The sequence below is a fragment of the Amblyomma maculatum genome, chromosome 1 (genome assembly GCF_055883805.1).
Source record: "Amblyomma maculatum isolate TAMU_Amacu chromosome 1, ASM5588380v1, whole genome shotgun sequence".
NCBI classification, from domain to species: domain Eukaryota; kingdom Metazoa; phylum Arthropoda; class Arachnida; order Ixodida; family Ixodidae; genus Amblyomma; species Amblyomma maculatum.
In genome coordinates, this window is record NC_139344.1 from 196,845,330 (window position 1) to 196,869,926 (window position 24,597).

Consider the following 24,597-nt stretch of genomic DNA (forward strand, 5'->3'; position numbering starts at 1 on the left):
GTTTCTTTAACATGCGCTGACACTGCGCAGCACATGGGCACCTTGCTTCTCGCCTCCATCGAAAAGCGGCTGCCGCTGCAGATGCGAAGGATATGCAATAGCAGTCTTCTTGTACTCGCCAAACCATTTCAAACCTTATTTCACTGTCTTTCACTCATAAATATATTCCATTTGTGGTGCCATTACAGTTCTTACTCTATTCTTAATCAATTTCTATTTATAATCACTTCTACGATTAATTTTTGATGATACATTTTTAGTGAATTTAATTTTCGCTGAATCATTCTTAGTCCTGCCTCTCTCTCTCTCTCTCCTGCTCCTTACCAGTGGAGCAGATAATTAAAATCCATCTGCAGGTGGAGACAGAGATCCCTATAAACACCACCGCTCACTCATCAACGCCGGCAGGCGAAGTGTGATAGCTGGCTGAGTGCTGACAGCTAGTGATCACGGTGCAGATCTGCACCTCTAACACACACGAGACATGAAGTTTCTTTAAAAACTTTATACCATTGCAGTTTCAAGATAAGGGCAAATCCTTACGATGCTTGCCTCAAATCATTTCTCGCGTGGGGTGCGAGAATGAATTGGCAATTCTACCTTTAGACTGTAGTAGACGACGGGACCACCTGGAATGTGCTCACTAACACTTCGGATCACGTTCAGAGAGACGCCATTAGCCCTTGTTTGTCTACAAATGCCCTTTTTTGGCAGGCAGTGTTAATTAGTTGATAATTTAATTAAGCAGTAATCACCTCTCACAACCGATAGACCTCCCAGAAAAGTTTTTTAAATTATTTGCAGGCGATCATTCTTGCCCTTTCCGGGCACCAGAAGAGGACGGAGAACTTCACCATCACGTCAACAACGCAAGGAACCGATTGCTGGAAGCACCATCTTTGTCACAAAGGAACGGCGTCATCCAGGGTATGAACAAAACGCACCCGTTCAGCGTGGTCCTCGTGACAAACGAGCCGAAGAAGAGGCGAGCCAAGGCGTGCATGACCTGGGTGCCCAGCCAGTTGGACTTCTCCGTGCTGACGTCGAGGAAAGACTGCGTGTCCGCATCCAGCTCGCACTGCACGAAGAGGGAGCGCAAGACCTCGTCCTCGAGCAGCTCGATGTTGATGCGGTACCACTGCGAGGGGCAGAAAGGAGACGGGACCGATTGGGACGAATCTTCAATGAGCGGATGTGCACACACATTCCAAGTTCATCACTGGTCGCGGATATGCTTCGGATGAGGGCACACGTATAGAACTCACCTAAATCATACTGTGCTAAGCACAAACAGCGTTACTGAAGTTATCACACACGGTATTAAGACCCAACACAGCACACACGGTTTGAGTTCTTCATATCGAAAGAGCGACCGTGGCATACACAATAATTATGGGCTATAAATTATTTAACATATGCGAGTTGCTCATCTTAGAACGAAACTGTTGGTCAATCGAAGTTTTCCAGGACAACCTTACTGAACGGTGGCAGCCTGACATAGTGAGCTTACCTAACACAGTCCCGGTGCATACTATGAGATCCAAGCAAACATAGCTGTTATGTAACCTTTGTACGTTTCCAACACAGCTAACTCTTCATAAAGATCAGTTACAGTTCGAACGTCGAGCTAATGCGCCACATAGCATAAACGCCAGCAGCCTAAAGTACAGAAAGCAGGCTCCCGCTTTTTACGTAAAAGTGACACGAACTAAAATCATTCGCCTATGGCACGCTTTATTTTAAAGCGCTGCTCTTTGGCGCAAGTTCCTGCATTGCACGGCAGTGCAGTTGTCCCTCTTAACCAGCTAAATAAATAAATAAATAAATAAATAAATAAATAAATAAATAAATAAATAAATAAATAAATAAATAAATAAATAAATCCTGGCTCCACAGGGAGTCGAACCTCCCCATCCCTTGGATCCCCAGCCGAGCGCTTTAACCAACTTCGCCCCACCCGGGATTTTTTTTTTTTTTTTTTTGACATGGTATTTATTACAACTGGGTATGTACAGAAAGGGTTATGTACACAGACTATTTTACAATGCACTCAGCCGTTGCTGAGATGCACAGCAGAAAACACAACTAAAAAGCCGGCAAAGATAAGCACCGTGTCACCAGCGGAAACCAATCAGGTTGAAAGTCATTTTCATTATAAGTGTCCTTAAGTTGCAGCATCATTCTGCTAAAATGAAGTCTAGGTGGAACAACAGGTTCAGCGTTGCGATCCAACATGCGTGTCTTCCACAAGCTATGAAGTCCAATAAGGAAAAACATGTCATATGGTTCGTAATCAGATTGTGTAACATCAAGATACCGCACACTGTACGAATTTAGAACAAAGTCTTTCTTTAGAGTTCTTTGCAGCACATCAAAAAAAAAAAAAAAAATGCGTCTTTGCAATTAATGAAACAGTGCTCAATTGTTTCAGGCATATCACACAGACGGCAGTTTACAGAAGATACAAAAATATTTTTCCTATGGAGCCATGTGTTAACAGGCAGAGCTTCGGTGTGTAATTTAAAGAAAAATGTTTTCGTGGAAGGAGAAATCTGCATTTTGCGCCCCCTCTTTAACACATCATGACCCTTAAGACCAAAGTATAAAAAATGATACTGTGGTGGCGGAAAAAGCATTGCTATCAATTCCTTGTATAGTAACTTGCGCGAAACAGAATATAAGTACTCATTGGAGAATCGTACTGTCAAAAACCTCACCCAAGCATAAACTTCCTGCATAAATCCTAGTAACTGTGGGCGGTCAGTAAAATCTGAAGAAACCACTAAGTCGGGAAGCAGATTCATGAAATTAACTTGTAGGAATGCTCTAATAATCGGATGTGAACAATCACGAAAAAATAAGAAACGGGCAACTACCCGCCTTACATACAGATGCACTAAGCCGAGCCCCCTTGCACAAACAGGTCTGAATAGGTTATCACACCGAATCGGTTCAAAATTGGATGACCAAATAAACGTCGCAAATATTCGGTGAAAACGCTGGATTAATGCCTAGCACAGTGGAGGACCTGAAGCACATAATAAAGTTTTGTCACCAAAAACATGCTGCAGGCCTGAGCCCGACCGAATATTGAAAGCTGATAGGGGGACAAATGTATTAGCATAACGCTGTACGACTGGAACGTGCTCTTTCCAGTAATTTGCACTTGACTTAAATGCATGCAGTGGAACGCCCAGATATTTAGGGGCACACATGATCATTCAATTCCTGCATATAGGGGCGGTGCTGAGCCCCACGAACCAAACCAAAGGCCGGAACACACGGTTTGAGTTCTTCATATCGAAAGAGCGACCGTGGCATACACAATAATTATGGGCTATAAATTATTTAACATATGCAAGTTGCTCATCTTAGAACGAAACTGTTGGTCAATTGAAGTTTTCCAGGACAACCTTACTGAACGGTGGCAGCCTGACATAGTGAGCTTACCTAACACAGTCCCGGTGCACCAGAAACAATGCCAAATTGTTCTATGCTAGACATAACTTTTTCTATACTTGGTTTGTCAGTGCAGAAAAACGCAGGATCATCCGCATATGCAAGCACTTTAACCTCATTTCCAAGGAGAGGGAAGCCATGGATACTACTGTTACGTAAAACACTCAGACAAAGTGACTCCAAGTAAAGAGCAAAAAGACATCGGACAGCCTTGCTTCACAGAAGAGTTGATTGGTACGGGGCTTGATAGGTAGGCATTTACAATTAGGCGAGTCGAACAATTTCTATAGCAAAGTTGCACCCCCTTCAGTACTACAGAACCAACATTCGCTCATTCCAGAAGAGAAAACAGGAAAGAATGACGAACTCAATCAAATGCTTTTGCGAGGTCGACCTGAAGTAAAGTAACCTGATCATGAGAGCAGGAGCACGATTTGAGGATTGTGCGCGCAATATGTACATTACTTTGTATGGCACGGCCCCTCAAGCCGCACGTCTGGTGAGTGCCAATGAGAACCGACATTGCGAACTGCAGGCGATTTGATAAAATTTTGGCAAAAATCTTGTAATCCACATTTGCCAGTGTGATTGGTCTATAGCCTTCCACTGTGCGTAATTTTTTTTTTCATCAGTACTCTTTGGAATTAGGACTGTGCGGCATTTTGTAAAAGTCTCGTGAAGGGCTTCTAGATCAAAACTCATCACGAAGACACTTAGCAGGAGAGGAGCAAGAACAGTTTTAAAAGCTTTTTAAAATTCAGAGGAAATTCCATCAGGACCAGGCGTTTTTGAGAGAGGGAATTGATCAATTGCCACTTCTACCTCTTGCTGCGTGATATAGCTATTAATTACAGAACAATCATCTTCTGATAAAAGGGTCACCGGGGATGTGAAACGCGAGATAATGTGAGAATTTCTTAGAGGAGGAGTGGCACTAAACAACATCGAATCCGCATCGCGGACGCAACATTGAGGTTATATCCGCATCCACGAATGCGGACGTAACCTCATTCGTACTCGTAACCAATGTGCCCCGCCCGGGATCGTGAACCGCGAATCATAATGCTCCTTGTCTACTGTGAGGATGTTAGTAGCGATGACAATGACGCTGTAACTAGTGATAATGACAATGATGACATCAGCAATGATAATGACGGTGCATTTAGTTGATAATGATAATGAGAGGAAACGTGATGCACAGCGTGCACCTGTAACGCTTAGGCTTTTGCATTTCTGCAGTGTAAATTCCACAGTGCTCTTGGAATTTTAGAGCGCAACTCTCTGGCGCCCGTTCCTGCGTTTCGCGTCGTTGCCGTTGTCCCTCGTAACCAGACGGCGCAGAGAGGAGGAGAAGGGTAGGTTCTGCACTGCGCATGCACGCGCCGCCGCGGAGGGCTGAACGAGTGGAGCAGCAAAGCGTCTGCCGGCATCGCCATGCTCGGCATAAAAGTAGATTCGGACTAGAATGCCGGTGAACTTTGGTGCGTTCAAGGGAACGCTGGTTGTGTTCGATGCAACGCTTGGTAGCCCGCACCGCCCGAGTCGAAACGCATAGCCACCGCCGTTCGCCACTGCGAACCGCCCGCCTATATTTATTCTCTGCCAGTTTTTTTTTTAGCCATGAGAGAGGCAACCGGTGGAAGTCCTTCGTCCGCCGCTGCGTGCACAGTTACTCAGCCTAGTACCGCCACCGCCTTTCCTGTTGTAGCGCAGGCCACATATGTGTTTAGATAAAGAACTGTTAGTGGAGGGTTTCTTGAAGAAGAAATATGTGTGAAAAATAAAAAGTCTGTAATTGTACATACATGCCTTGCTCGAATTCTTTTCCTCAATCTATCGAAAAGCTGAAACAGCCGATGAGCTGCGCTCAAATTTCGCGTCGGCATTTTTTTTTTCTTGTTATCCCTCTTTCCCCGGCGCTAATTAGCGCGTTTATAGTCCTCCAGTATTGCACTAGACACTATTAGAGCAGTGTACTCTTTCGGGGTTCTGAGATAGATTTGCATCATTAAATATACGGAATGCCTACGGTTAGTAGCGGCAACAGTATCCTCTTAAAGCCTGCACAGTTCTTGCAGTTACTAAGATTTCAATCGGGGTTTCTAGCCCCCCCCCCCCCCCCCCCCCGCCCTTCTTCTTATAGCTAACCTCAAGACCTCTGGTGATGCGGTTAAAAGTGCCTTTGCATTGCTATCGGCATTACATTAATATCATTTGAGGAGGGAATACGCCTCTGTTGCCAGCAGTACAGCATTAAGTATACTCAAAAAACGAGATCTAACCCAGAGCTTGGCAGCACGCTATGCTCCTATTAGGAAGCGCGCTAGAAGAAACGTTACTCCTTTTATACTTCCTTTATACTCCCCTATAAGGTAATCGATCAGTCAACGCATGAAAGATACAAAAATGCGCCAACAGTGATTAACTTACGTAAGCAGAAGACGGCAGCGATATCTCGACAATAGCACTTCATCTGTACTCTACAGTTCGCCGAATCTTAGACAAACCGTTTGACTAGGGCTGTTAAAGTGAGCAGTCCCCACCTTTTTCCTCCGCTACGAGCGCAGTCCGGTGCCCAATATGGCAGCGCCCTTGATCACTTTGTGAAATTGTGTTAAAGCTATACGCAATGACAAAAAAGAAACAACGACGGCCGATTCAGCGGAGTTGAACCAGATTCGAATTACGTGCGTTAGCATTTTGATTTTCACTTCGGTTTCAGTTTCGGGTCTTACATGCTCATTAGCATACAGTCGTAAGCCTGAAACTAAAGCCTAAAACTTGTCTTATGGACTCAAATCATTTGCGACATGCGGCGACATTTTTTTTTTATTCGCATAACACATTATGTTTTAATCCCTTCCATTCCTCGTGTGAAGTCATGTTCAATGCGAGCCTTGCGGTGTCTTTGAAATTCCCGCGCTAGGTAATCGCTGCGGCATCATGACTCGGCCTACCAATCAGGGTTGTTCGGTCACGCAAAAAAAAAAAAAAAAAAAAAAAAAAAAAACCCCGAGAGCCCTGCGGAATCTACACTACAGAAATGCGAAAGCCTGAGCGTTACTGGTGCACACGGCGCGTCGCGTTTGCTCCCATTACCATTATCACCTAAATGCACCGTTATTATCATTTCTAATGTCATCACTGTCATTATCACTAACTGGAGCGTCATTGTCATCGCTACTATCATCCTCACGGTAGACAAACAAAAATATGATGTGCGTTTCACGATCCCGGGCGTGGCGCAGTTGGTTAAAACGTTCGGCTGGGGATCCAAGAGGTGGAGGTTGGATTCCCGGTGGAGACAAGATTTATTTATTGATTTTAACTATCTTCCTTACGGTAGACTGGCCAATGACGCCATCGTGTGATGACGTCACAATCTCGCGGTATTTCGCGGAATATCGCGATGAAGTGTGACACTTCTCGAGGCCGGACGGACGGGGTCACGGCTGCGAGTATGAGCCATTAAAGGCTTTCGCCTTAAGAAAAAAAGAAAGAAAGAAAAAAAAAACCGACGCGGGATTTTCTGCGACGGGACCTTTACGTAGTCGCGTTGAAGTGCTGCTCAAATTGGTAGCTCCTGCCGATTCGACCGTGACATGTGGTCTTGTGACGTCACGAAAATCGCCGACCATTCAGTGGCCCTGCCATATCATCTGCCAGAGGCACGCTCTCGAGGAGGACCAGATAAACAAATATTGGTGGAAGTGGCAGTCCTAAAGCCACCTAAACACCATGCGTGACCAATGGCCAACGTCAATTTCGAGGGGAAAAAAATCGAATAATAAGAACGCGAAAAGAAAGAGGAAGCTTCATGCTGTTCCAAAGGGACTGAACCAACGAGTGGGAAAATGTAACAGATGCTCGACAGCAACACGCGAAGGATTAGACGGCGACCGGGTACGCATTGCCCCCCTCGCAGAGGACCCAGACCGGAGTACTACGAGCACGCCCAGAAACTACATCTCAATCCCCAGCTCTCCCAGCGCACACATGTAGCAGCCACGGGCGAAGCGATACAGATCTTCGGGAAATTCATTGTCGCCGAACCCTTACAGGCGGCGCGAAGCCTCCGTCCCCGCGAAGAAAGCCACCCCGTTAGATCGAAGAGCCCATAATAGTTTCGTGTTCTCCGCGCCGCCGGCCGACTAGTCTTGGGCGGGAGGGGTTGATACAAAGTCCCCGTGCAGCACATTATAACCCCATCCACAATCGGAGGAACCGCGTGGTACCTGCCAGTGGCGCCGATGGCGTGTGGCTAGCCTCTCGCGTCGCTATGGGCTGCTGGTTGCGCAACGCTAACCCCCCTCCTCCCAAAGCTTTCCCTTTCGGCTTCTTGGCAGCCTACATAGAAGGGGATGGGGGCGCTTCCCTTCTTTTCGGGGAGAAAGGGTTCCGGGGTTCCCATTGTGCACCGTTGAGGGCCTTTCGCTCCCGCTCCTCTGCGCCTATTAGCCAGTGTTTCCTCAGTGCGTGATGGTCGCATTGTGCGCCTCGCGACGCCACGTCGGTTGCGCAGATAGCGTCGCCACGCATCCCGCGCGCCGGCACGCGGAAGACGGGACGGCACGTGCTCGCGTGAAATCAACTCCTAATCGAGTGTGAAAAGACACCGGTTTCCGTATAGGGCCGTGGCACGCGCCGTATGGGTGGCACTTTGGGGGTGTTTAGCAGACATTTCTCCTGCGTAACGGTTCTCTGTCACGATGTGGCACCCATAGAGACAAGGACTTTAGACATGCGGACGCACGTGATGTTTAAACCTTGCACCTGACCATCTCTAACTTGCGACTTTTGGCGCATTCTGCTCGTTTTCAAATGTGACCTTTCATATTTTGTAGCTCATTTAGATTTAATGAGTACAGAAGATGAGCAACAGGTCACCGATCCTAAACTTTTATTAAACCGTAACACTTGACGTAAGTGTATTTGTACTGACTCGCTATAATTTCAAGGGCACAGAGGGAAAGTCAGCGACATCCAATGAAACAATCGGAAAGGTGTAGTCACGAAGCCATTTACGCGCAAACAGCTGAAAATTCTGCACTAGATTTTTTAAGGAACTACAGTTTGTCTGCAATCTTTATTTCACGGTATTCGGCACTCTGACCCTGAACCTTCGCGTGTCTGTTATCACTAGCAGTTAAGAATACCTTACGAATCTGCCTGTCCCCCTATAGCGCTGCTTACACCGTATACAGTTGCGCCAGGTGCGTACATCGGCACAACAGTAGATATAGCGACACCCCGTGAGGATTTTTGGAAAAGCCCCCACTGGCACCAACAAACGGCGTCTTGTGCAAAAATTTCGGGTAACTGTACGACATGACTAGAGGCAGTGAGAAGACTCGCCGTGCTTTCAGAACTCCAAACGCAATAAGCGAACAGATCATGAAAACACATTTAAAAAAGCACGAAAGGTAACATACTCTTGGTAACATCCTATAGGTAAGAGAATTTGCTTCTCTGGATCCTGAAGCGAGGTTGGTGCAGCATTCCCAGTGCTTCAATTCGAATATTTAAGCGATGAGAAGGACCCTCTACCGCACTCGAGCAGGGTTTTCATCAGGGGTGCTAGTATGGACCTTAGCAGCTCTGCTCTGCGAGGAAGCCCTGTGGCATCGAAACGAGAGATAGTGTACCTATAAGCGCTTCGAACAAGTGCGACGCGGAAAGGAAAAAAATAAAATAAAACAAAGCTACTTCCTTAGCCACTTTTAAGTATACGCGCCGGTTAGGCAACGAGGAGAGCTGGCGTGTTTGTGCAGTCACTGGATCTTAGGTAGAGTCTTCCCCTTTCCGAGGGGCTGCCCCAAAAGAAGCCAAGTTTAAGTACGTTCGGCTGAAGGAAAGATAAAACTTGCATGCCCCAGCTTGGGCCCATTTATAAAAGTGTAAAGTTTGCTTCCACGGGACCGAAACATAAAACAACGAGGCCGATGGAAAAAGGACCGTGGCAGCTGCCATGAAATATAAATTTCGTACACACACAGAAGCAGCGCGTGGAAACGCTGCATACGGACGGGAAGGCAAGGTGGGCCACGCATCCCCGCTGAATACACAGTAACCCGATAGAGGAAAGTTCCAGAAGGGCGGCGCACGCCGCAATCGACCGAGGAGCCGCGGCGGCGGCAGCTTGAAAATCGCACCGCGAGCGCCATAAAGGCCACCAAGGTCTTCCACTTTTGCAAATTAGCCTTGGCGAGAAAATTTTCCCCTGCACGTATTCTTTCGTAGCCCGGGAGCCCCTCTCAGGTCCCCAGCATTCTTACCAAGCAGACGCGCGGCTAGGCCAACTCTACCGACGCTCACTGCTCTGCTCGCGGGAGCGGAGAAAAAAAGAAGGCAGCCCACAAGAAAAATAAAAGCAAAACAAAGAGATTCCCCAAACGAGTGAGCACGCTCTCAACTCTTAAACTGCCGCTCCTCCATAAATCCCGCGTCTGTAGCGGTCGTTCCCTTTTATTAGAGTCGTTACTCAATGCGCCTTTGCTGCTCAAGCCAAGGGCCGAGCATTTAACCTGGAATGCGCGCGGCCCAAGAGGGAAGACCGAGGAAAGGGTGTCAGGGCGAGGCGAGCCCGAGAACACACGCTCGTAATCACGAGCTGCCACAGCCTCCCGGGGACCCCGCGACGCAGACCCACCCGTTTTCTCCCGCGAACTCACTGGCATCATGCACTCTGCTCGGGAGACGGGCACGCATGGGCTTCTGTTGCACAGCGCGTCCCTGCGCGCTCCTCACCGGACTCCTCAAACGAAAAAGGAACGGCACAAAGAAAAGAAAGGTAGGCTTTTAGCGTACGTAAAGCGAATAGGACGTGGTGCAAACGCTTTTGCGTACATATCGAAGTCGATGGAGACGACGACGAGCAACGCACTATCCAAGAGTATATGGTAGTCTGCACGCGGGGAGATCGGAATGCGACGAGATCTACGACGTTCCGTATTCGCTTCTCAATTGGAGTCCATGGGTTCGAAACCGCCCCGCGCCGAAGCTTTCTTACCCTGTTTTTTAGTGTGAAAGCACTAAAAGGGGACACACAAGCGTTTGGCGATTTTGCTATAGGCTCTATCCGAGGTTTAATTTGGTCAGACCTATGGTATACCGTGAAACCACTCTTTGAGTTACCCGCGCCAGGACACGTGGACTGTGACGTCCCTACCTTGCGGACCAATCAGGCACGAGCTAGATCGTTGCTCGGCTCGGACGATCGTACACGAATGATCTTGTCCTTGCCGTTGCGCAACGCATGTAGCTTGTTCCTCGCGGCGCTTACGTAAATGGCACCGAGGACCTTGCTCGCGCAGTCGTTGCATTGTCCCGCGGATTAGGCAACACCCAAGGTTCAGCGACAGGACGGTTTTGAAACTGTGTCACTGCCAGCGCTGTATAGTTTTACTGGCGTCATCAGTGTCTATAGCTTAGAGCGGAAGATGCGCCGACCACCCATGAACGGACTGTGACAGCCATCGTATAATTGCCTGAAAGAATATGCCTCGCCAAGTCAGAAACACACAAAGTCCCATTCAAAGGTTTCTTCCTTTCGTTAAATAACATTCGAATTTATTGGTGAGGGCGGTACCGCATATTTCATTCGCAGCTTAAAAGTAAGCACACATTCGTTCACAGATTCGTTAAGTCCGACGAGTGAGGGCAAAGAGGAAATAGCCCAAGTAACGAGAGATCAGCCGCAAGCTGAAAACCAGTGCTAAATCACTGCCGTTCACTTCAAGTCGGGAGTCAAAGTACAGATCGCATGCAGGTGAACAAGTAGCCGAGATGGCGACGACTGAAAAAAGCTTCACAAGTACGATGAACAGCTAAACGACTGCGACGAAACAACGAAGCATCAAGACATACGAGCCGTGCATACTTTGAGGCGTCCTGCTCAATGAATTCGTGCAGGCTTACACGAGAAATGTCAGCGTACTAGCCCCAATTACAAGTCCAATGACTTGTGTTCAGGTTTGGAAGCGTCCAACGTGCACAAGTCTCACAGCTGGCGCGCAGCCGCAAGAAGTTCATTCAGCAACAAGCAACGCTAAGGGTCACTGATTCCAAGAGTTAGATGACGGAATGTGAGAAAGAATTCCACCACGTCCGATCTGCGTATAGATGACTGCCGTATCCTTACTGTCAAGTCAGAAAACACCACGGGCGACGCGCAGCATGTACCACTACAACCTTTTTGCAATAATCTGTCCGATATACCGGCTCCTTCCGCAACTTAATTGAGCGCTTCCCCATCCGACAGAAATGCACACACGCACGGATCGTTTACATGCATGCGAACAAATGCACACTGTTCGCTGGCATGCTGCGCAAATCAGAGTATGTTTTATATTGTATCAGACACAGTAGTGTATTAAAATAATCCGTACAACGTTACTGCAGTTAGGAGTACTGCGCTTTTAAAAGCTGACCGCGTACTGAATGCTCGACCTACTTTGCAGCATGCGTCAAGTCGTCTCTTTGGAGGCTCTTTTATCTGAGGTGTCAGATTACAGCTGATTTATTCAGGTTATGCACATAACTCCACGTGCTTCTTTTAGCCCACCAATTACGAAAGAGATCACGGGATTTCGAACTGTGCGCCTAAATTGCAGCAATATGAAATGAGACAAGGCTGCATACTGTCGCCCTGCCTATTTAACCTATATGCAGAGTGCATCATGAGGAAGGCCGGGCTGGACGAGTCTTCAGATGGAGTGAAGATTGCTGGAAAACGGATCAACAACCTTAAATTGCAGATGATACCACTTAAATTGCCGAAGGTGAAGGGGAGCTCAAGATGCTCCCGACGCGGGTGAAAGAAGAGAGTGAGAAGTTTGGTCTTCAACTGAACGTTAAGAAGACAATGATCATGGCATCTTACCCTACCAAGTCTTGGAACATGTAGGGAACAAGAAGTGGAAGCCGTGACGGATTTGCTTTTCTTGGGCTCAGAGATTACCTCGGAGGGTGACTGCAGTCATGAAATTAGGAGACGCCTGCTTCTGGGAAAGAGAGCCAAGACTAGCCTTGACCGTATAGTAAATAGCAGAGACATCACCAATGCCAACCAAGATCCCGATTATTCGTGCTATGGTTTTTCCAGTTCTGATGTATGGATGCGAGAGTTGGACTGTGAAGAAGGTGTGTTGTGTTGTGTTGGGTTTTATGGCGCATAAGCGACTAAGGCTATCATGCGCCACACGCAAGGTGTAATGTCTTTTTTTTTTTTGTAGAAAAATTATTTAAATGCTGTTAGGCTATTATAGCTTGTATATTAGCATTATTTGATTTAGGTAATTAAAAACACATGAAATATTAACAATTGCATTCTCTCCTAGAAGAAACGATGGGTGGAATGGTATCTGTTCGGTGTACAACTGAGTAAAAAAATGCTTTACGCAGTTTTTCAAAATTTTTACATGACATTAACATATGGTTTACTGTGACTATATTTACACACCCTTTAAATATTAGTTTATTCTCTTTACTGAGGATGAAGTTGTAGGATTGTGAAGAAGGCGCTGATCGCCACCGACTTCACGTTTTTGAATTGTAGTGCTGGCGGAGACTCTCGAGAATTTCTTGGTTTGACAGATGAAATCAATCGATACTGGCGACAATAAACCCTGATTGTTCATCGAGAGGTTTAAAGTTAAAGCTCAGCTACTTTGGTCACCTCATGCGAAGAGAGGAGTCACTGGAGAAAACCGTAATGCCGGGAAAGATTGAGGAACGCCGGAGAAGGGGAAGGCAGCGAACGCGATGGTTAGATGACATCCTCGAGGCATTGCAGCTGAATCTGTGTGATATTCGAAAGGTAGTGGGCGACCGGACAGCTTGGCGTGGCATGGTCTATAGGGTCACGAAGAGTCGGAGACGATTGAATGACGGAACTGAATTGAATGAGCCGGTTAGATGTGCGTGAATTCGTGTGTGCGCGCACATTCTTGGGCAAGTTCATCATGAGTTCACAAATGCTTGGATGCACCTGGTCAGTTCTTCTGATACGCGCAAAAAGCGAGGGTAGGATTATCCTGTTCACTACGCAGGCTGCACTGATAAGCATTTGCGACACGCCCTGGAAGTGCCCACGCGTCGAAACTATATTCATCCAGTCAGTTTCCCATCTGACGGCTCGAAACTACCCTCACCTCTCGGCAGAACTGGCGGAACCTGACAGGCCACTTTGCTGATGTGCATATGTAATATGCTGATGTGTTAAAGGGCATAGGACGCGACGCAACATTAGTGTAGTAAGCCAAATGATGCATAGCAGTATCAGGTTCCAGGGGCCACTCTCATTGGGGAAGAGCGTCACGAAACATAAAGCATGGAGTACTCCTTGCTCGCGGCTACTCCCACTTCTGCTGGTCCCCGCAAGGCACATTTAGGCGCTACAAAGAAAAGCCACCCGACACGAACACGATATTTCACAGGTCAAACTCACAACGGCCACCAAATCATCTGACATGCGCAGAAGACGACAGTAGCGTAAACGTATTCCAATATTTCGTGTGGCACAAAGCACACAGGGCCGCCAAACAAAACCCGCAAATTTAGAGAAATTTTGCACCGGCATAATACTTCAATCCGTTGTGCCTGGCATTCTGCTATAGATTTTTTTTTTTTTTCTTCCGCGTTGCGCTTCCACCACACGGAGTCCCCCTTCGACCAGATATACTAGACGCGCGCATGCCACCAACGTATGCGCAGCGCGAATTGACAGCACAATAACCAAACGCGACGTGGAAGGCTTCGCAGCCGTTACTTCCGGGGTCAGTGACACGTTCCCGCACACTCCCACCTAGCATGTCGGCAGAGTACCCTCACCTTTTCCCCACTTTTTATTCTTGCCCGCACCGGCGTGAATATGACGCCGAAGCTATTCCGTCCAGGAGCAGAACACGGTGAGGGATGTAAGTAATGACTACACGGTCCTGAAGCGGCTCTACAAAGGAGAGAGGAGGGGGCGCTCTTTAACTTCATTCACGGTAAACATCTCTGGGCGCTCGTTAGGCGTGAAACCAGAAAAAAAAAAAAAAAAAAATTGAACACCCGCCAGAACGATGCCTCGGGGTAGAGGAGGCATCGTTACATTTTTCTTCCGTTTAAGGCGGTTGAACACTGGTTGTTTCGACGTACGACAAAAAGGAAAATAAAATGAAAAAAAGCGAGCAGCCGGCTACAACGCGACGTGGTGCGGGAGGAATAGCCGGGACAGGAAAATAAGAGAAGAAACGCAAGAGCATACGCGGTGCGTTTCAGACACGCCAAAGCGGAAGTAAAACGAGGGAGCGGAGCAGCGCGCAAGGGGAGCGAAGCCAGATGCGCTCTCTTTTACTTTCGTTGCTCCGGCAGCCGTCGGCTCGCGTCGATGCAATCGGCCGTTGCAGTGCGGGAATTAATGACACGCGCCTCGGCGTCTCGGAGACAAGCGCATGAATAGGTGACACGCGGAGCGCGGCCGCCGTAAACGGCGCGCCAGTCACACCAGCCAACGGCTCCTTTCACTCGACGGCCGCCGCGATGTCGGTGAGCTCGTAAAGCTGTCAGTCAGCGCCGCCGAGCCGACCGGCCGCGGACGGGCCTCCGCTCTCCCGTTGAGCCAAATAGCTCACGTAGAGAACGTCTTGCGAGCAAAGCCCTCCTGACAGGGCTTGAGGACCATCGACGAAAAAAAGAAAACAAAAACAAAAAACAAAATAGAAACAAACAAACAATGAAAAAACAAAACAAGGCGTTTGAACGACGTCCGTGGGAGTGCCTCTGATGCTCGTCTCGGGGACCAGCGCGCGAGTGAAAATAGGCAGTAGTTGAAAAGCAAAAAATGTGTTCGAGATGCTCTATTTCGTTTTAGTTTTGCCCGGCATTTACGAGGCGGGTGAAAGGGCAGCACTATACTTAACGCGGAGTGCGACTATATTACCCCGTTCATTCAACTTCCAAACGATATGCTTTCTTTCTTCAAGAAAAGCTGTACAGAATTCCTCGGGGGCGAGGCTATGTGCGTCCACTTCAGATCCCGCAAAGCAATGCATGCGTTATGTGTCCGAACTGCAGGAGGGTACCGACTGCGGCAAAGTAGGGACGACATGAGCGTCTTGCCTTACGCTCTGGAGAATGTATGAGGCTAAGGTAATAATTGGTGATCATTGGCTATATATAATTGGTATCATCGGTACATATAATTGGCTGTCCAACAGCCAATTATGCTACCTGTGCACAACGTGGACTGCGAGCTCAGCACGGCACAGGACAGCAGAAGCTGCATGAGTAACCCAGAAACCATAAATTCAAAGGAAAAGGCACCGATCGTGCAAACTTTATCATCGAATGAAGTTAATATGCAGTCCTGGTTGTAAGCTTTAAGCAATTAAAATTCTGACCCTTCCACCTATTATAGTCTATTTCACAGGCAAAAAAAAAAAAAAAAAAAAAAAAAAACAAGAGCAATATAGAGAAGCCGTTCACTTAGCTCATTAAACTTGCGATGTGAAGTTGTTCTACGCGAACTCTTATTCATTAAATAACCAGTACTACATAAAGCATTTGTTTCGTGCTACGAGCGCAATAACGCACAAATCGATGGGGACGTGGTCATGGCTTGCCGACCAGAAATATCACATCAGATTTGGTGTCGACGGCACGCTGTTGACGTAGAGCCCAACATATGTGCCATGCAAATTTTCTAGAAAACTCGGATGCTCGGGGTAAACCGTTAAATCAAACAGAGGAATCAGAGGAAGAAAAAATCCCAGGAAGGTCGCATATTCGAGAGAAGCGGGAGCAGCCCAGGGCTGCTTCGAACAGCAGCGCGATATATCGGATGCGACCTCTACAGCGGCTGCAGCCAGGCATCGATCCCTGCGGACGAGTTCGATCTCGCCTCACGCTTTGCATACGACGTGACGTCACATCACGGTTGTAGTAGCTCCTCGGTAGATGGCGAGCACGTCCTACCTTCTTCCCTCGAAACTCGCTCCTCTGGACACATAGCGCTGTTCTATATCCTCATACCAGACGACAAGCACAATAGGCAACGAGCAGCACGCAAGCGTACAGGACAAACCAAAGCTAGCTCGAAGTTTTATCATTCGAGCCTAAATACTGGGCTGCACGCATAGAGACGCGCACTGAGCTCGCATGTATCTCAGCCAAAGAAAGAGAAAAACAAACAAAAACAGACAAACAAGAAAACGGCACCCATGCAGACGCTCAATAAATCAGGCACATATATAGAGCGAGTAATAGACCCAATGCATGACAGAAGCACGATGTTTCTGTTACTTTATGCCCAAAAAACGCTGTTAAACAGAAAAGTCGGAGCGAAAAACAAAGCCTTGGCGAGCTGCTTGCTGCCAATGCTTTCCTCGCGAACGAAACGATATAATCAGTAAAGAGGACACAACGATTCTTTTATCGTAGGGAGCTGAGATGCGGAGGTAGACAGAGAGCGAAAAAAAGTGGTTTCCCATTTCTAATCCTGACTTGCGATGTTAAGTTGGCGTCTTACCCGAGAGAAGTGGTTCATTCACTGCCCATATAGCTTTAGGCAACATCCCCCCCCCCCCCCCCTTTTTTTTTACGCACCGCAAATTTATCCAACATTTCGGTCACTTTCAGTTCCCACTGAAAGCTTCCATAATCAAACTCAGCATGTCAGTCAAATAATTAACAGCATTTTAAGGAGTAACATAAGAGGAGAAGAGGTAATATTTGCGTCCTAAGAAACGAGTGTTTTTATTATTTTTTTTTTTCACAACGAGATGAGCTCGAAAGTTCGCGCGAGTACCAATAGGAAAAATTTATATATACCGGAAGAAAAAAAAAACAATCTCAGGAAGTAGCGAAACCAAGGTTTCATCGGCTACAATGGGAATCAACGAGCATCCGTGACAGGAATTCAAGGCAGCAAGGGGGTGGAGGGGCAGCATCAAACAACAGGACCCTGCGTGTCTATTGCGTTCCGGGGCGTGCGAAGTCATGCGTGCACGGACTAGCGCGATCTTAACACTGTCGTTATCATATCCGCGCGTTACTGCCACGTGCCACGGGGGAGGACGAGAACTGGCGCTCACGTAGGCATCGGCAGCGGCAAAGAGCGCGCCGGCAGGCAACGTCGTTAGGGCCGAGAGGGACCTCAGTCCACGTGGCCGTAATGGCAGAGGTGAGGGAGCGAGCCCGGAGGGACGCAAGGCCTCCGAAGAGGAAGCAAACGAAAGGCGGCAAACAAGTTTCTCATTTCGTTGCACTCCTTCGGATCGCAATAATGCAGACGACGACAAAACAGTTTTTCGCGTTCCTCCTCTGCGCCGGTCCTCTTGCCCCGAGTGCCTAAAAACTTCTGCATCAGCATTCTTGTAGCCATCTCTTACCCGGCGAGGGGGAATCGATACTGAAAAGTACAGCGGCGTCGGGGCGAGCCGGAAAAAAACCAACAGCTACGCGGGATCTCCACGCGAGCTCCGCAGCCCAGCGAACGAGCGGCTCACAAACAAAACAAAGCGAGCCAAATAAAGGTAGACAGAACACAAGGGTGAGTGGAGGAGAAAGAAGTAGAGCTGAGAGGGGAGTGGCAAAGAAGAGTGGGAAAGGTGACGCGGGCTGGCAAGGGGGCACCCGAGGGAAGGGAGGTCAATCAGTTTGCATTCCAATAAACAGAGCGCACCAAGAGGCGCCCGGGCAGACGCCAGCGGATGCGCCAGGATGCCAATAAAATATGGCGGCCGGCTCAGAGACGACGCAGCGAATGGAAAACGAGAAGCGCCCGGAAGTGGAGGCATGCTCGCTTCAGGAAGCCAGCGCCGAGATAGGCGGCGGCCAGCCGGCTCTGGCTTTCGGTATGCGCCGAGATGAAAAAAGAAGAGGCCACCACTGTGCGAGACGCTGTCCGCAAGAAGAGTAAGCAAACTGAAATATTGCCGCATACTGAACCCCGATATTTTTAACAGCAACATGTCTTAAGTGGTGTTCAACTGCGGCGCGAAGAGAACAAACGGAACGGCCTGACGGACTTCCCATACAGTTCGCTCCGACTCAACCAGCCCAGAACGCAACAGCATCAACTACCGCGGGGCACCAGTTTCGAGCAGTGATGGCGAAGCGGAGAGCGCGTTGAAGAAGAAGAAAACAAAAATGGCACGCACATACATTGACTATTTAGTAATCTACTGAGGCCGGAATAACGATTTGCGACAGCGGCGATGTTGCAGCTGCACGAAACAACGCATCATGGTATAACAGCAGCGAGCCCTCTGCCTCCAGTCACTCCCCTTGAAGCTGTCTTGTTTCCTAGTACCTGTCGAGTATGGCTGCGCAGAGTTTTCGCTTTATGTACAAGCGCTCGAGCTATAGGAAGTTCACCACGGTTTACCGTTTTAAGGCCGTGTACTATCGCCGCTCAGATCGCAAAGCGTGAGGCACATAGTACGTCCGTCCAGCATACCCCTGAACCTTCGGCCTTTCGAGCTGGCGAGGCTATCCTGCAGAGAGCGTCATGAGAGAAGCGCGAAGGCCCCGACGTCGAGCAGCCATGCGAGAGAACTTACATGAGGAACGCAAGAGTTCAGTCACACACCTTCGGTGCCCAAAACCTGCACCCCCATCTTAAATACAAAAAAAAAACAACAACAACAACAACAAAAAAACATCAGCAACGACAGTTTTCAGCAAAGACCTCAATCAGTGATCGCAGTACTATTACTAGTGACTGCTGCGGCTATGAAAAAGTCGGTCCTTAGCTCTGCAGGGACACTTACTTGTTAAAGGGACACTCGGGACAGATTCAAGCAGACCTGTATTGATAGATCACTTCTTTTCTTTGACAAATAGACTATCTTCACTAAAAACCGAATTTCCTTAAGCTCGAAAAGGTCAGGCCATATAATACGGACTATATATATATATATATATATATATATATATATATATATATATATATATATATATATATATATATATATATATATATATATATATATATATATATATATAAGTCATGCGAAACGTCCCATAAACTAAAAGGAACCACCGCTAATTCTGCTGAAAAAAAAAATCAAGGCCTGCTGGTAACTGTGCATTAGTATTTGCATTGAGAAACGAATTTAGGACAAACAAATTAGGAAGGGTTCACTGCTGAACCGAATATGAAGCGAAAGCACTAGCTGCAGGTGACCGAGCATTCTTCTTTTCCTTCTCCTTCTTTTTAAATTCGGACACGGTCACGCCACGCAGCGACGAAATTTTATTGCTTTCACAATGAAATTTGAAAAGCAAACGTTGAACAAGCTTGTGCAATGAAAAATACTACCTTACAACATTTTATTCACGTTGTTCTTTCATGTGACATCACGAATGACCCAGTATACGAGTTCGAGTTTTATTGGGTCACTAAAACAAAAAACGAAAAACGTGGAGTTAAAACGCCACGTTTTTCGTTTTTACTTATATCTTATAAAAATAAAAATTTTATATTTTATAAAAATATTTGACTTTGTTCTCGTTAATGTTTGAGTCAAAACAATTTTTACACTTTTACAGGCTGCCGCAGCTAACGTGAAAGGAAAAAAAACTAACTTATTGAACGAAGCACCTTTTAAAAGAAGGTGTTGCAAAATATCAAAAAAGGAAGGAGGTATATAGCGTTCTGTAGAGCCGTTTTTTTTTTTTGTTTTTTCAAATCGATATTTATTGCCTCAGGGCATCAGTAGAGTATGACATGAAGGATTATTAAATGATTAAATGGATGGAAAAGGTTCTATCCGCCATTCTTGTGCAAGCTGGCTCCAGATTCCATATGCAAGCCATAATAATAGGCAGTATGGCTCGCATATGCAATCTGGAGCCAGCTTGCACAAGAATGGCGGATAGAACCTTTTTCCATCCATTTAATCATTTAATAAAGTGATATGTACAGTTTCTGTCAAAAGTGTAGAGCCCAGGAGGTCTGCTCCTGAGCCGTGTAGTGGCGCTGGTTTAGCAGTAATGGGTGTCTTTCCCAGTGGAGACGGTATAGGACAAAAAATCTTGTTTTCATTAAAAGATTTGGATCACTGCAAATCCATTAGAAGTCGCAGGCTGTACATGTTCTGCAGCAAAATCACAGTTCAGCAGTGCCTGCTGATGTCGTTGGTTACGGGTTAAAGGAAAACAAAATTCCCCTCTAAAGCAAAATTTACTCATACAAAATCTCCTATAGATTAGAAGTTAAGACGTTGACGTTGATGTGTATAATGAGTCATCTCAAGTACTTTTATCTCGAAGGGGATAACTTCAATGAGTGCTTAAATCTAGAAAAAGTCACTTTGTTCGAATTGTTTCGAATATATATATATATATATATATATATATATATATATATATATATATATATATATATATATATATATATATATATATATATATATATAATTTAAGGAGCGAGCGCGTCGAAGGTAAATGTTTGGATTTATTATTATTATTATTATTATTATTATTATTATTATTATTATTATTATTATTATTATTATTATTATTATTATTTTAATTATTATTAATGTTATTTGTTGATACTGACAAGAATAGTGTTATGGTGATTTTAGCGAGAAAGAATATTAAATGAAAAGCAGAAGGAAAAGGAACGCGCCGTTGGTGGGAGTCGAACCCACAACCTCCGAATGTCGCGTCCAGTGCTCTTCCAACTGAGCTACGACGGCTGCCCCCCCACCCCCCCCCCCCCCCCCAAAAAAAAAAAAAAACTATATATATATATATATATATATATATATATATATATATATATATATATATATATATCAGATGTTAGAGTAGATATTAGACGTCCCAGCTGAACGTAACCAATGTAACCAATCAGTACAGGTGAGGGCTGAGACGGTTGCCTCGCCGTTGAAATCTTCATTTTACGCGGCTGCATCGTCAACATAAAAACATTGCATTGGTGGGAGCTTTGCGAACCTTCGCGTCACTGACATTCCGTATGAGGTCCGCTTTCCAGAAACAATTCTTGGCGGCAATTCCGATGAGCTGGTAGGACTGAGGGAACAGTGGAGGGCGCACGTGGCCTACGCAGCGATGCATGGGTGCCGGTGCCCCGCTCCGTTTGCTACGAGAGGCGCGCCCTCAAAAGAGTTAAAACGGACTGTTCCATCGAAGGAACTTTTAGAAGGTCTTAGTTGTCGTCCCCTGAGCCACTGCGGCATGCAAGCGTCCCCAGAGCTGTGGTCCCACGGGGTTTTCACTTTCACAGCACCGGATAGATCCGCCGGTCGGCTCCGCCAGCTCCTCATGCGCACGCTTCACAATGTGAGCGTGGTTTAATTGGCTGGTGTGGCTGCAGCGTTCCTCTGTTTTGTTTCTTTTAAGGTTGGATCTCGGTGACTAGATATAAATGGTATAACCGGTAATGCGTTACGGCAGCATTGTCATAAGCGGTTGATTTTAGCGCGGGAAACACGAAAAAGCTAACGGTGCCGCGGTAGTTCATTGTTATATCCGATATATTGTTCTAAGCGTTATTGTTATGAGTGGGTTCGACCTGGGCAGCGGCCAGTCAAGACAATTTTCCGAACGTATATTGCAGACGCCTGTGATAGCTGATCGCACTACCAGCCGAAATGTCAGCACATTTCTCGACGGCTCGTCAAGCGCTAAGCGACCCTCTCTCTCCCAATGCCATAACGCCGGCGTCCGGGGCATAGACAAGTGGTGAAACCTACGCGTGACGCACACTCCTTCAGACGTCTGCATTCCCGTCGTAATGAAACCGGGGAGCGTGGGGTAGAAAGAATATGCGACTATATCTTGGGGCGCGACTGGAAATCAGGACCAGAGAAGAAGGGCCGAGCTAGCGACTGACGCACAGCTGCTCTCGCTGAATAGCTCGCGACGCGGCACCTTGGACGGTGCCGCTTATTTCGCTCGCCCCGCGCCTGGCAACGCTGGGCCCCTCAAGCGAGCGCACTTTGCCAATCATGCGGATTTCTCCCCGTTTTATCTGCCCGTGGCAGCTATATGCAGGGAGAGGGAGAACAGCGGTGCAACTTCAACGTCAGAAGAACGCCGCAGCCATTCGCGTTGGGATCGCGCGCGCAACGCCGCCGCTGCAGCAGCCTCTTAGGCGCGCCCTCTCTCATCTGCCCCCCTTTCTTTTACTGTCCCCCTCCCAAAAAGAATATAAAGGAGCCAGAGGGCCCCAACGTTCAGGAGCCCTCCCCGCGACGCACTGCTCCCCGCTCCTCGACAAAGCGAATTTTGCTGTCGGCCATCTTTGAGAACAAACAAACAAGCCGACAAACAGCAGCAGCAAAACAAAGATGAGCCAGCCCGTATTCACGCGCGCGACGCTTATATTTTTCCTCGAAGGCGCTCGCGCATACACGCTGGCTGCACCGATAAATAACCCAGGCCCCGAAGCAAACAAACACAAGCTCCCTTTCCCTGACTAAAGCCTGGCGGCGTGTTTTGCTTCGCCTACTTATTTAGCGCTCGTCCCACGCCTGCATCCGTGGGAGAACAACGACGCAGGGTAAGAGAGAGGGACAGCGAGAGAAAAAAAAAAAAAATCGGCAATAATAAGCGAGAGATCCCGGTGCGTGTAAGAAGCATCGGAAAGCCTTATAGGAATTGAGTGAAGCGTCGGGACAAACCAAGATAGGTAAAAAAAGAAAGGGGGGGGGGGGGGGAGGCTTTTATCTCAACGAATGCAGATCAGAGTCGGCCGGGCGTGGCGACACCCCGCGCTTTCTCTCCCGCCTTTGAAACTTGAAATGTGCTCATCAAGTGACGCTCGCGAGCCCCGCAAACATCAACAACGACACGGACGAGAGTGGAGCGAGAGCGCCGTCACGTAGACGTCACGCTGACAGCTGCCGAAGACGCCATTTGGCGCGACCGAGGGCTGAGCTGTTGCGTTGTCGCGCGGTGCTCCACTGCAGGGGCGCGCCGATGATGTGTCGCTGTATGGAGGTCTGCGCGCGTCGCTCAGCTCTTCACAGGAACTCGGATTGCCATCAAGCATGCAACGTCTAACAGTGACGAAAAGACGGCAAACACCGACGACAACGACAAGAGACGAGAACTGAATAAAGGGAAGGAGAACTCCCAGCCCCCCCCCCCCCTCCCCCCCGTCATTTTGCAGGGCTCCATCAGTACATTTCACAATGAGCATTTTGATCGGGCACCGAAGATTAGCGCGGTATTCAATCAGGACAGATCTATAAGGAATAAACTGTGCTGTATAATGGAGGCAAGGGAAAAGTTCTGACAAAGAATAATCTGACAGGTGACCATGGTTACCAAAGAAACAAGCGCAGTTAAAAATTAACATGGAGTCATGGACAAAGTTACAAAAAATATCTTAACAAGCGTTAACGTGTGCTTACCTAGACGATGATTTTCCTATAGCGTCCCTTAAATTGATTTTTCTTCACAAAGATTAAAATTTTGAGGAGTAAAATGCTGATATGAGTAAGCCATAAAATTTAGGTGATTTACGCCTATATTATGGGGAGGACATTGCTATTTCGTAATTGATACAAACCTGTAACCCCAACGGGAAAAAAGAAAATAGGACAGATGTCTGTCGTGGAGGATTTCACACTATTCTTAAGTCGCCGTTTCAGTTAATGGTATATGGTGTCAGTGTGCAAGCTCAAGGCAGCAAAAGAGCACACTTGCATGAGTGTCCGAACGTCTCTAAAATAACATTTAAGATTACGGAGCATACAGCCAAGCCCTTTTTTTTTTTCGTCTATCGGCATTTAACGTGGCGCTTATAGCCGACTGGCATACATATTCGCTAAAAATGGCCGTTAACTGTACAAAATGAAGATATGCGTCATAGAAAATTGTTTAGCTCAAATAATTCTCCATTTTATAGCACTCCTGTGTGAAAGCTAGACAAAAGGGTCAGTAAACGGCATTACTGGCCTTATTATAGGCGCTCATACCGCTCCTGCTCTAGCTAATATTTGTAAGCATCAAATCCGGAAAATCAGGTGTGGGTTGGTTCTCTTTCGCAGTTTGGTTCTGAGAAGTAAAGAGCTGACTCACGTGCCCCCAAATATCAGCTTACTTTTCATTAGGCGCGCTCGTTATTCAAGAAAAAAAAAAAAAAGAAGCTCGGACTTGGTATTAAAGAAG

The 24,597-nt window shown here is 47.1% G+C and overlaps 1 protein-coding gene across 1 annotated transcript in view; it reads right to left on the reverse strand.

Moving 5' to 3' along the window:
• LOC146205338 (protein-L-histidine N-pros-methyltransferase) overlaps positions 1-24,597 on the reverse strand; it is a 209,506-nt gene that overhangs the window by 139,820 nt on the left and 45,089 nt on the right. The window contains exon 3 of the mRNA XM_084589985.1: positions 945-1,138. Coding sequence (XP_084446111.1) covers positions 945-1,138 — 194 coding nt within the window. The remainder of the gene's footprint in view (positions 1-944; positions 1,139-24,597) is intronic.